This window comes from Ostrinia nubilalis, chromosome 1, assembly GCF_963855985.1.
Source record: "Ostrinia nubilalis chromosome 1, ilOstNubi1.1, whole genome shotgun sequence".
NCBI lineage: Eukaryota > Metazoa > Arthropoda > Insecta > Lepidoptera > Crambidae > Ostrinia > Ostrinia nubilalis.
This window is the reverse complement of record NC_087088.1, coordinates 6,982,899-6,996,279: the sequence shown is the minus strand read 5'-3', so window position 1 is coordinate 6,996,279 and position 13,381 is coordinate 6,982,899. Positions and strand designations below refer to the sequence as shown.

Here is a 13,381-nt window from a genome sequence, read left to right as displayed (position 1 = left end):
AATTACGTAGGACAAAGCTAGTAAACGTTGTATGGGACTTAATCAAATTGTATTTTTCTTAAAAAATCTTAAAAATAGTATAGAACGTAAACAAATTATATTTTCTTAAAAAGAGCATAACAAAATTAGGAACCTACTTAAGATATAAGAGCTTTATTTGTTTGCATGACCACATGCATCTGCATGATTGAGACTATTGAGAGACCGTAATGGGGCTCAATTTAAGAAAATTCGCAAACTGCGCATTAATGGAAATCAAATTGTGTAAACGGATGATATGCGTCATTATGTACGATGTTTGTTCAGAGCTGGCACGTACAGTCAGCGTCAAATAGTTCGTGACAACCAAAGTAGCCAAAAAGTTGACAACACACCCTTATTCCAATAGTAACAAAGACGTGATGCGAACTTTTTGGCTACATAATAAGCCACGAAATTTTTTGACGCTAACTGTACCTATGACTACGGTGCATGAAGTCATGGTCCGAAACTCCGAATGTTACTCAGAGATTTGGTAGGTGGTTCCATTTTTTGTTACTTTCCGCGCAGTCGGGGCAGGTGGTTAAAATTTTGATCTGGATGTCCAGTACATAGGTACCTATTAATCATACTTTGTTGATGGTCTGTGTTGGTATACATGTTGATTAATAGTAGGTACAGTATATTCACAAAACAAAATTAGACATGAGTGATGGAAGTCTCATCGTTACACACAAAATAATTCCATTATTTACCGAGAGCACACAAAAACTATACTTATTTTTCTAAAGAACTTGACGATCACAACACAGCAAACAATTAATAGTTTCCTTCCAACTTCCTTATTTAATCTTACAATATTATTTTATGAATAAGTCTTAAGAATAAGTTAAGCAAATATTTTTATAACAAACCATTGAATGTACAATAATATGAACTACCCAACGTGGGACTATCAAGAAAGGAATGGAAAAATCTTTCATACAAAGTTTTATAGGTCGTGCAACGAGAGTTGAGGCCATCAACAGAAGCAAAGATTTTGTGCTCTCTACGCTGCACATTGTGTTTTTGGACTGACGTGCTTTCCGTCTCATTTGCAGACATTTAACATAGTAGTTATAGTGTATTTGACTTGAATGTTGTTTGTTTTGTATTCAAATATTATCTACATCAATGTAAGTACGTGTTCGCCTCAACTTTCCTTGAGCAACCTATACCTATTTATCTGATAGAAGTGACATTCCGGGTACAAAGATATTCAATCTTAAGGAGGATGGGCATCTTGTTATGCCCATTCAACCTCTGATTGGAATACAATTGATTGCAGTCAATAAAAAAGACGTTTATTGTCATCGTAAAATGATTGATTGACTGACGACCTTACCAATTGAACTGCCTCGAAGGGAATCTTAAAGCCAGAATGGCCGCCTTTTAACTAATTCCTATCAAATCGACTTCAAGGTGACACCACGAAGCTAAATGAATTTTAATAGGGACATACCTAAATATTAGGTTATCTTCAATTTATTAAACTTTGAATAATTTTACATTATGTATGTTTTAGACGGATTTTAAAGCGGAAATTGGTTAGTTTAATAATAACATAGGTATATGATTTGAAATATGTTGATTGTAAAGAGGAAATTATAGGTAGTCAATACTTCATTAAATATTTTCCTGTTACGAAACACAACCATAACTGAATATTATTTTATCTTATCATCATAACTTCTCACAGTATCTATAAGCTAGCGTGTATAAAAACCGTAAAAAATCAACTAATTATAAAGAAAGTTTTAAAAAACTAGAAATTCTATGTACACCACTGTTAATAAGTAACAGTAAAATTAACTATCTCAACATATCACATAAGAAGCGAAAAACGGATTTGTAATTTTAAAAAATGTTATGAGAAGTTTGATGAAAAACAAATACAAAAGCATGCTTATAAAAATTGCTTAGTTCGTTATTCGAAGCCCCAAACGATCCGGCTTTTGCAGTCTCGGGCAGAATTACATCAAGCCATGTGGTGGTCAAAAATTAACGTTGACCTTAGTTTTGTATTTGTACTTTGTGCTCACTAGCTTTTTTGAAAGATCTATTATGGCAATTTACGTCACAAAACAAAGACGCACGCACTTTTTACTATGGGTACCTTTAATTAACTAAAAAAATATGACAAGAATAGAACATAGGTACATGGAACTAGTTAATTTGAATTCGACATACGATATGAAGGACGGCTAGAAATCCGTATTGGGAGCTGTGAAAGGCTCGTATGAGCCTTACCTATGCTGTTTCCATATAGGATACTCCGCGCCAATAGATTTTGTCAGTCGACAAACACTGTGCAATTTTTATTTAGTTGTCATTATTTTGCAAAAAACAGTCAGTGCCGTCGCTGTACATAAGATGATAAAAAACTGAAGAAAAAAAGACAAGTGTGTCACTGCCACAGTGCCACATCTTACTCAACATTATTTAACTTTGCCAAAGGTTAACTTATACTATTACTAGGGTCGTATAAATTTGGAAGTTTCGGTTCGAATATAGAAACTTCAGTTCATATTCATATTTGATGTTGTTCGGCTTTGCTTGCAAAATTGCCAGTCTATTAGCGAGGACTATAGAAAACCCAGTCTAACAGAACAGGTGCAACGACACATTAGTACTTAGTAATCTACAATTAAGTGTTTCCTTCGATGCGCTTACGCAGTCATTAGTCTCGTGGAATAGTAGCGGAACGCACATTCCGTTGTTGTTTATTTTCCTTTAGTAACGTCACTTAAGGCAAGTACGGACGACAAGGACGCCCCTTATTCAGTTGAAATATGTATGTGCGATTTTTTAACAAAAAATATGTAGACACAACAAGTACTGAGATGTCTTGATAATTTTTAATTATGTAGATTATGAATATTCAAAAGTGCATAATATTTTTGCACCTTTAAATAATATTATCTAGAGGTGCAAAAATATTTTTAACAACATACAAATTAATTACATCATCCACCTAACTCGGGCTTCCAAAACATTTTTAATTAAATTCGCAATCGAGACGCCGAGTAATCGACCACGTCAGCTGATGACGTTACATCGTACGATGTTTCGTGGCGATGACTGCGCGTGCGATTCCAACCTTGAACATGTTTTATGCCGCGATAGGAATATACCACGCCCCTCCACCTTATCTCTTTTGGCCATTGAAATTAATAGTAAGTAGTAATTAGTCATTCACAATCACAATTATTGTTTTATAGGCGTTATCGGCAACAATAATGTTATGTAGACATTTCTTCGTTTGTCGGCAATTTATCAGACTATTCCGACTATTTATCTGGTCACGCGATTTAATCACTTTAATAAATCGGTCAGGGATTTTTTATGCTTTCAATTAGGCTGTGTCCATCTTAATGAACGCCCTTGTCTCTACCGTAGAAATGTGCATGCAATGCAAAGTAGTCTTTATTATATGTACGAAATGTACTTATGGTGAAAGAGATAGCAATGAAATATCGGAATGTTACTCGTGCATTGACAAGTCTAGCCCCACTGCAAACGGTTGGCGAATAAGGTGGGTGACGTCACAACATCACGCCACCTTTTGTTAGTCAATCTAAACGCGATCCGGCACGACGCTCACGCATGCTCTTACCGAAACGTGTCCACGAAATACCTGAGTACGTCAACGACAACTTTTTAATTTCTAGAAAATTCTTAGTCATTTTATGCGTAAACGAACGTGAAAACAACATGTTTGTGGTTTATGACAACGTTTCTACGTTTTACATTATGATTTTGTTTTCAATTTTACTGATGAGTAGATTACTTTAAAACGTCATTATAGTAATTTTAGCGTGAATGAAATTATATCAAATAAAACGTTTGCAAATTATTAACTAAAAAACGAGCTAGTTTTCAGTGTCAGAATGTGAAAGTAAAACCGTTGTCATACCGCGCCATTGGAAACGTACACAGAAACCATTTCGTGAGCCGGATCGCAACCAGTTAATTTGACGGGCCGAAGCCGTGGTGGGACGTCAATGGCGCGCGAGCCGCTTTTCGGTTGCGGCGACCTGCCTCAGTTATTCCGTGTTGTAACTTGGCGCGGGCCGTATGTCAGCTGCCGCTCTGTAAATAGTATTTATTCCTAAATTAAAAAAACAACTGACACACACACAACACGGAGGAAAACATTCTACAATTATTTTGCTAAGGCTGTTTTATAATAAATCTACAGATGCAATAGAACAAGATGTGGAGGTGCAAAAGCAGAAAATTCGTACAAACGAAAGTATTGTAGATCAAGAAAATTCTGTAACCACCAGTGAGTATTTGTGATTTTGTGAAGTTTTTGTCAAATCAGTTCCTGTCTAATTTACCCGGCTTTTTGGATTGGTTAAGTTTGTGGCGTTTGAGGTTAGATTCCTCTGTAAATGAAAGTGAATGTGATAAAGTGATCTTGAGTTGGTAACAAAAATTTTTTTAAGAATTTGGTGTAATTATTGGAAATAATGATTCGCAAATGCCACGAATTTGACCGAAATGCTTTACGGTTGAGGTTCTGTCATCATCACATCGATAAGATAAGGGATCATCTATATAATCGGGTTGCGACCGCATATGTCATGACTAACCAACAGTTTGCCAATCACTAAACAACCATCGTGTATGTTTTAAAGTATCTGTGTGTCTTCATCTTGGGATTCATTGATGATTTGCAGGGCATGACAAACTCCTTATTTACAATCCGGTGAATAACATAGTCGCGTGCGAATGATTAAGCGAAGGTGTAAAGACATATGGTGGATACAAGAAGAGAAAGGCTTTTACGCCTTCTCTTTAAATTCGGCCAAGCCGTATTTAAGAGTGAAGACAAGACTGACAACCCCGAGAAGATTGGAGAACGAGACTCGACTGCCAAAAGAGAATCGGAACCAATGATGCTGTATTGGGAGAAGGATAAAGAAGAATCATCAAACCACAATCAAGCGTACATAGATCTGTATCAAAAGGGCATTGCTCTGGAAAGGATACCAGACTCAGTCGACGGGTCCTTTACAGAATCTCATTATAAATACGACAAAACACTATCCTACTTGCCAGAAATCGTCAATACTTTAAATGAGGGTAAAGTATTAATTTTTAAATAAAATAATAATAACAAGCAATTTTTTTCTGTACAATTTCGGAAGACACACAGATTCGCATAGAACTGGGTGCATGTGACATTAACTAACAAATATTTGTGAATGCTAAGTGATGTTCTAATTTTATGTGATTAACAATAAAAACCAGTTGTCAATATCAATAGAATTGTCAATAATTATTGCATTGAAATATTTCCTTGTACTGTTGATTTATGAATTTGTACTAGCCAATTCGCACGTTCGTATGAATTTATCAGTATAGTAAATCACTATTATTGTGATGTTTTGAATAGCTTTTCACGTGTCGTTAGCACGTACAATAGCAGATTTATCTGGACTTACATCCTTCCTGTCAGTCCTGAATTAAAATAGCTCAGCCTATTTAATTTTTCCTCTATGCAGTGATTCTTATTACACAGTTACGGTGTATTGTCAATAGTATTTTTTTTTTTAGTAATTATCATATTACTACTTATGTCAGTCACTAATTGAAATTTAATATTACGGCAATGGTAATATTGTAACATGGAAGTAGGTTAAAAAGATATTCTAGATAATCAGTATTAGTTGGCACGTTTCATTGCCATTCTGCAAATAGAACAACCAGTTCAGTCCAGTTACAACGCCCACCAAATTTTAACCGGCTGATTTTGACTGCCATATTCTATTGTCATAGATTTATACAATTGGGAAGTACGCCTGACCTATTGTTAACACGGTGACAACGGATCTACCGAAACTTCTAGATATCTTTGATTGAAAATTTTTTAGTTAACGACATTGACGTCATTACAATGCTGTCAATACCACTGTAAATTTACCAACCGTCACAAAAGTTGACGAGTTATTATTAATTTACGTGTCGTTAAACTCAAAAGATATTTTCGTAATTTCGGTTTAGGACGAACTCATTTCACACTAACTCTTCGTCTACCGCTGAATGTAAGGTGGTGGTTTCTTCGTACAATAACGTCAACAACGCCTGTTGTGCTAATACGCCTTTGTTTGTCTTTTTGTCCCACGCTGCAACACAATTGTCAATTTTAAACAACAGTACAGCTAGCCCTTTGAAAGGCACTTTAAAAGGTCAGATACATAAAAAGGCAGTTGTGTTGTTGCTATGGAATATGAATTATGTAATAACGTTGTGTTTTTTTACTTTCTAGGTGTTCCCGAATCGCCCAAGATTGGTACCGGAATCTCAAGCAGTGGCCGCGATGCAGGCTATGTAGCGGGCATTGTGGTGGCAGTTATTTCTGGAGTCATCATATTGGCAGCACTGGTATGTATTCTTTTGCAATCTAACCTTTTTGGTTTGATACTTATCACGTCAATTAGGAACACACTTATCCCATCAATCACACCTTTTAAGGGACAAGTTAGCAAACAGTTTATTCTGAAGATCTTGCTAATAGGTTGAAAACCAGTGGAATATTTCCCAGAGTTACGATTACCAACTTTTCGTAATGTAACGCCACGTGTTCAGTAATTTTTCCCAATCTGTTCCTCTTAAATTCCAGTCTTGTACTTATTTAGATTTTAGCGCAGAAGTACATAATAACCTAGTTGTGTTGTTCGGATAACTAGGCATACAGCTTTAGCTTCAGAGCACATTTAGATACCGAAAACAGTACCCACTGTCATAATAATTATGGGGCACCAAAGCCCGAGCTTATCTCTGGACTTAGCAATTTTACCAACAGACATTAGGTTATCCGAATCTGGAATTCTGCTTAAAACGAAAAACATTAAAATGTTTAGGATGTTTCGTTTTGCATTCCTACATTTTTAACTTTAGATAATTTTATTCGAAGCTCGGTCACCTAGGTATAAACTAATAAATCTCCATTCTTTCAACAATTGACGTGTAAGCCATTAGCCCAATTATTATTACAAGTTACGATCTGTTCAATAGACGAAATTAAAGCATATCACGGTGCGACGTAATATTTAAAACTGTGCATCGCGAGAAATGTTTGATCTTTGGCCTTGAATTATAATGACTGAAGTGTCTGCACATCACAAATTGTCTCTTTCTCACACCTTGGAATTGACAGCTAGCTTAGTGAGGGAGATGGTTAGTAACAAAAATGACACTAGGTTACTAAGCGTACTTAGAACTTAAAGTCCTCAGATTGCAGACTAAAATATGCAAACATATCGCATTTCGACAGTCATGAGGATCGAAATACTGTTGTCAGATTATGATTGCTTTCTAGAATCGCGCATGCAAGTTTATTGTGCTCATTGTGCGCGTTCGTTTCTGTAATTACTTTGTTTTAATGACGAATGTTAAATTAGTAGTCACGAATGCTATTATTTTTTAACTGTCAACCTCCATAATAATTAGTATACTAAAGGATTTAAGATCCTATACAAACTAAAAAATACTTACTTTTAAAAAAGTAGTAGCTACAGTAACTTAGTTCAGTAATACAGAATCGATTCTAACAATTAGTTTAGTATTTTCAATCGCGCAGTCTAGTCGGGTAAAACTAGTCTTTTCTAAATAAAAACATACGGTTATCGATTCAATTACCACTTAAATATAACCAAGTGGATTTTATTGAATAGTTGCAATAGAACAATTAGTACCCACGAATGTTTATATGAAAGCGCACAAGTTTTTAAAACAATAAGGCACGGGCGTCGTTAGGAATGTTCTCGTATCGTCAATGGATGAATCGCCCCTGCCAATGGTTTAATTGTCCGATTTCATCACAGAGCCTCCTTAATTGACGCCAATTGATATCGCGTTTAACACATCCGTTCTTATAGGCCTTGTCGGAAAATTATAGGATCCGTATTTACCAAAACACATTAGTGCCCAATATGAAATGTCGTAATTTGAACAGTTTATACATGGAGTGGTTAGTAACATAATAATTACTGTATAATAAAAAAAATACTGATACTGTGGCGCAGATAAGTAGGGACTTAAGTCTGGCAGCAGACAATGTCAATTACCTACATTTGATTGATTAGGTATTTTCAATTACAAAGAGGATTACCTACTTATCGTTATTTTAAATCACGGCTTAATTGCACTTTTATAACAACACACAAAAAATAATTAAACACACTTATCATTTCAAACGATTCCTTTGTGTTTGGAAAATTCCATAAGAAATTGTAATCAAACGCAAGCAGCAAGAAAATTCGCATAGCACGTAAATTAATTTGATACCTCTATCCTTTACAGATCGCAGTGCTTATGTACCGGCATTACGTGCATCGCAACGTCACTTCTATGAACTTCGACAATCCGGTGTACCGCAAGACCACGGAGGACCAGTTCGCCCTAGAGAAGAATGGCTACGCACCGGGCAGCAAACTGTACCCAAGCACGGTGGGAGAAGAGGTGAGAGCCCTAACCGCCATGGAGTGTACCCTAAACATACAAAACAGCCTTAGATAAGCCCCCAAACAACAAACTCCCCTCCAACAAAGGAGCCAATTAAGTAACGGGTTAACACCGACCCACGTAGATCTTAATTTTCATATATTTTTACTATAAATAAAATTATTTTCGAACGTCACTTCTACTTCTCGTGTACAATGAAACGTTATAAGACCCCAGAATTAACTTGGCCAAAGATTGTAAATAAACAAGATTATTTAGGGTTATTTTATTATAGTAAAATTAAGGTCTGCCTAAGACATTTTAAAACTTGATGTATTTAGAGTTATATTTAATAGGCATTATTTTAAGGATTTATAGAAAATATTTTCGTTTAGATTGTAAGGATTCGGGCAATTTAAATGTGCCAACATTTTTACCGCATCAGTATTAATGAATAGTTGCCAAATTATAATATTGGTTTTAAATGGTAGGTGTATAATGCTGTAAATAGTCCTTTTGAAATAGTGTCATTTTATGGTATTATTTGGTATTTTTGGCTAACGCTTAACCCTAGATCGATAATATTTTACTGCCGAGAATTTATTTTTCATGCGTTACATGCGAGGGCTATAAACTCGGTAAGTTGTATGTGTAGTTTAAGATGTAGTTACCAATTATGTTGTATAACTATAATTTCTTGTAGCTACTTATTATTTTCTTTGCGCGTGTAAGGTGTAGCTTGCTACGTAGATATTAATCAACGAAAGTTGTTTAAATGTCAACAATTTGCCTTCATGGCCAACTTAAACTGGCATTTCTGACGTCAATATACATTTTTGAAACAATAAGAATAAAGTTGCCACCACATTTTGAACCTTATTCACATAAGGTCAATAGCCAATTAAAGTTGTGAACATGTGGCTCATAATGACATGAAATAAACTAATTATTTATTTCTTTCTTTCCAGGCCCAAGAACCACTCAACACACCCGGTACAAATGACTTTGTATAGTGTACAAGCCGGCAGCAAATACATTAGTGCGTCATTAAATGTGAAAAGAAAAAGAAGGACATGTGATACTTAAATAGTGTGAACCAGTGAATGGGACATGAGCTAACATTTTGTAGTAAACTCTAAAATAGTTAGCATTAGTGCAATGGGACGAGTGATGCTTATTGGAACCAAGTTCTGTTGGGCTCGCGTTGGATGGATCTCAACCGCAATCATTGTCAAACTGTAATACAGTCGACTGCACTATACATTTTCATTGCAAAATAACACCTATTGCATAAGATGAAGTGCGGTCGATTGTACCTTGAGATCGTTTTTGAAAGCTTTTGTACTATGCGTATCACATTTAGACATTAGGTGGGAAGAGTTTTCTATGATTTTCTCTTTAGACTGTGAATATAATAGAAATTCGAATATTTTACAATATGCCTGGTGCATTGTAATTATTTATAATAGAGTTTACAATTTTTATATTCCAATTTAGTTAAGGGTATGATCGCTTAATAACCTTTACAGTTATTACAACCACTTAATTCAGGCACAAATACGCATATCTACGCAGCTTATATTTTATACAGTGAGATGTACTTATTTAGCGAGTTTGCAGTTTAGTTCTCAACTTAAAACTTTGTACTGAATATACATATTTTGATAAACTAAAAGACGTACTGGTCACTTCATTTATTTCGGATGTTTTCCTATAGGTATAAATTTATTTATTTATTAGTGAAATGGATAAATGACACACTAAAGAATAGGCTAATAAAATCAATGCTATATGTGCCAAAACTAGTGAAATATAAATGTCGCCAAATCCATAGTAATTGGTACTGACCGATAGCAAATCTGTAGCGATAAAATTTAAGTCACATACTATTTGTTGCCCTGTATTTATTTGAATTATATAAAATTGTTGTTCATTACTAAGGTTTAATATTTATATTATATTTTATGTACTGGTTGTGTTTACCATACAATATTGTAATTAATATTTTTATCATAGTAATGATTAAATTACCGTGTATTTGGAATGTGACTTTGTCGTGCAAAATCCTGCCAAATCTCCTAAAATAATATTAACTTGTTTGTAATGTAATACGATTACATTAAAATAAATCTTGATGCACATTTCATACATGCCTAGCTCAATAAGTGTGGTCACTAAAATTATTGTGTAAATATTGTCAGTAAAATATATGTAAAATGTGTTAATTCATTTCTTTTATTTGACCCTGACTTTTTCAAATTAGTGAATTTGATAACAAATGAATACATAATGAATAAATGAAATACATAATGGTGATGCCATACGGGTTCGGTGTCGCAAAGGGGGTGCACTAAAAATGACACTTAATTTTATTTTTCACGATAAGGGCGAATATAGCGATCAAATAAAATTACAGCTCTAAAATAACAGCTCTAGTGCCAATAGTTTTCAAGCAAAACCTCGGACAGACGACAGACAGACATATCGAAACTATAAGACTAATTTTGAAAAAACAATCCAAAAAAAAGTAAGTTTCCTACACCCGAATTTTCGAACGCCTTTTGTGAGTTAGGAAAAATTTGATGAACTTAGCATGGAGTTTGGACTTTTTAATTTGGAAAAATGCAAAAAATGCGAAAAGTGACTTTTTTTTTCACATGGGATGGTACCTTGACCGAACTGGGAGTCTACGGGGGGGCAATGTGACCTTATTTTTGCCCTAGAACGCACCGTTTTCGAGATACGAACAAGTTTCCTACACAGCCGAATTTTCGTACACTTTTTAAATGGAGTTGGGACTTGGCATGGACTTTTGGCTTTTTAATTTGGAAAAATGCAAAAAATGCGAAGTGACTTTTTTATTTTCTCATGGAATAGTACCTTAACCGAGCTGGTGGTCTACGGGGGGGCAATGTGACCTTATTTATGCCCTAGAACGCACCGTTTTCGAGATACGAACAAGTTTCCTACACAGCCGAATTTTCGTACACTTTTTAAATGGAGTTGGGACTTGGCATGGAGTTTTGGCTTTTTAATTTGGAAAAATGCAAAAAATGCGATGTGACTTTTTTATTTTCTCATGGAATAGTACCTTAACAGAACTGAGAGTCTACGGGGGGGGCAATGTGACCTTATTTTTGCCCTAGAACGCACCGTTTTCGAGATGCGAGCAAGTTTCCTACACAGCCGAATTTTCGTACACATTTTAAATGGAGTTGGGACTTGGAAAAATTTTAACGAATTTAGCGTGGAGTTTTGACTTTTTAATTTGGAAAAATGCAAAAAATGCGAAAAGTGACTTTTTTATTTTCTCATGGGATAGTACCATGACCGAACTGTGGGTCTACGGGGGGGCAATGTGACCTTATTTTTGCCCTAGAACGCACCGTTTTCGAGATACGAACAAGTTTCATACCCGAATTTTCGAACGCCTTTGGTATTGAGTTGGCACTTGGAAAAAGTTTGACGAATTTAGAATGGAGTTTGGACTTTTTAATATGGAAAAATGCGAAAAATTACTAAAAATAATTCTAGACTAAACTTAGCGCTGGGTAAGGTTCACCAGTTTAACTTAACCTAGTATTTTGTAATCCAGCTAATTTTTCGGCTAAGTCCTGCATCTCCTTTGCTACTTTAGATAGAAAAAAGTTGAACATTTTTCTAAGTCCATAGTCCATACTAAATTCGTCAATATTTTAGAAAAGTATCAGCTCCATTCAAAATGCTTTCGAAAATTCGGCTAAGTCCTGCACCCTTTTTGCTACACCCTAAGGCCGTATACAGAAAGAATGCTGAAAACTTATAAGCGCTTACCGGCGCTTGACAGCGCTGGTAACCCGCGAAGGAAAATATACTCAACATCAAATAAACCGCACCTTCCGCGACGCGTACTTTAACGATTTTCTTCTGACACAATCATGGTGCCCCAACAATATTGGTGTTATTTGAAAGCCCAATAAATATCCTTAAAGAAAAACACATTTAATTTCTTAATAAATGATTAACATATACCATAAATGTGACTTGAAAAAATACCTCACTTTGGGCCCACCTATGGGATCAATTAGACCATTTTTTATGGTTATAAAACCAAATAATGATCTCACGTGTCCTCTTTAACAGATGGAAAGCGATTAATCCCAACTTAACAGTTTTATAGCTATAAAAGTTGGCTCTAGCGTAACTACCAATTTTTTGAAGAAGTGACTCTGGATCCTTCTAAAGACACATTTTTGGGATAAAAACCTTTCCTTTAATGCAATGAAGGTTAGAACTAGGCTTTTAAATGGTGCCAATATTGGTGGGAAGTGGGGAAGCACACGTTTGAAAATGCTTGTCGCGGGAGGTGCGATTTATTTGATGTCGAGTGTATATGAACGCGCGAGGGTAAGCACTGAACGGCGCGCCGACAAGTTTCAACACGCGCTGGCCAGCGCTGGACTCTGCCATATAAAATGCCATTCAGCTTGCTTCCTTTGTCAACGAACGGACCAGCGCTGACAAGCGCTTATAAGTTTCCAGCTCTTTTTGTATACGGCCTAACTATAGTTTTCTTTATGTAAATAGCTATTTGAAATTCACACAGCTTTGAGTAGTAAAAAACATACGACAATGCACACACACACATCATAAAAAACTTCAAAATTCTGATATTATTATTATTTATTGATTAAAACACGAGCTCAATACAATTGCACGTAAAATTATCAGTTTATAAATGCGTAATTTAAAAATGCGTTAACTTCAAAATAAAATAAGGAGATGAAGAATTTTAAACAAAAAGTCAAAATAATTAAGAGTCGATACAAGATTAGAACAAAGATACCTAATAAGTCAAAGTAAAATATTTATGTCAACGAGCACACCCAATAGTACGGTAGAATATGACATCATGTCATGAATCTTAAAT

At 35.2% G+C, this 13,381-nt stretch overlaps 2 protein-coding genes across 8 annotated transcripts in view; one reads left to right on the top strand and one right to left on the bottom strand.

Moving 5' to 3' along the window:
- LOC135088130 (very low-density lipoprotein receptor) overlaps positions 1-10,697 on the top strand; it is a 278,825-nt gene extending 268,128 nt beyond the window's left edge. For 3 of the 7 annotated variants that reach the window (XM_063983023.1, XM_063983015.1, XM_063983050.1), the window contains exons 13-16: positions 4,220-4,306; positions 6,296-6,411; positions 8,332-8,490; positions 9,441-10,697. In XM_063983023.1, coding sequence (XP_063839093.1) covers positions 4,220-4,306; positions 6,296-6,411; positions 8,332-8,490; positions 9,441-9,485 — 407 coding nt within the window. In that variant the 3' untranslated portion in view covers positions 9,486-10,697. Of the gene's footprint in view, positions 1-4,219; positions 4,307-4,703; positions 4,848-6,295; positions 6,412-8,331; positions 9,416-9,440 lie in introns of those variants that run through there. The other 4 variants (XM_063983043.1, XM_063983037.1, XM_063983029.1 and 1 more) reach the window with 3 other exon arrangements.
- Positions 1-13,381, bottom strand: part of LOC135088170 (queuine tRNA-ribosyltransferase accessory subunit 2) — a 31,902-nt gene that overhangs the window by 3,849 nt on the left and 14,672 nt on the right. The window lies entirely within an intron of this gene.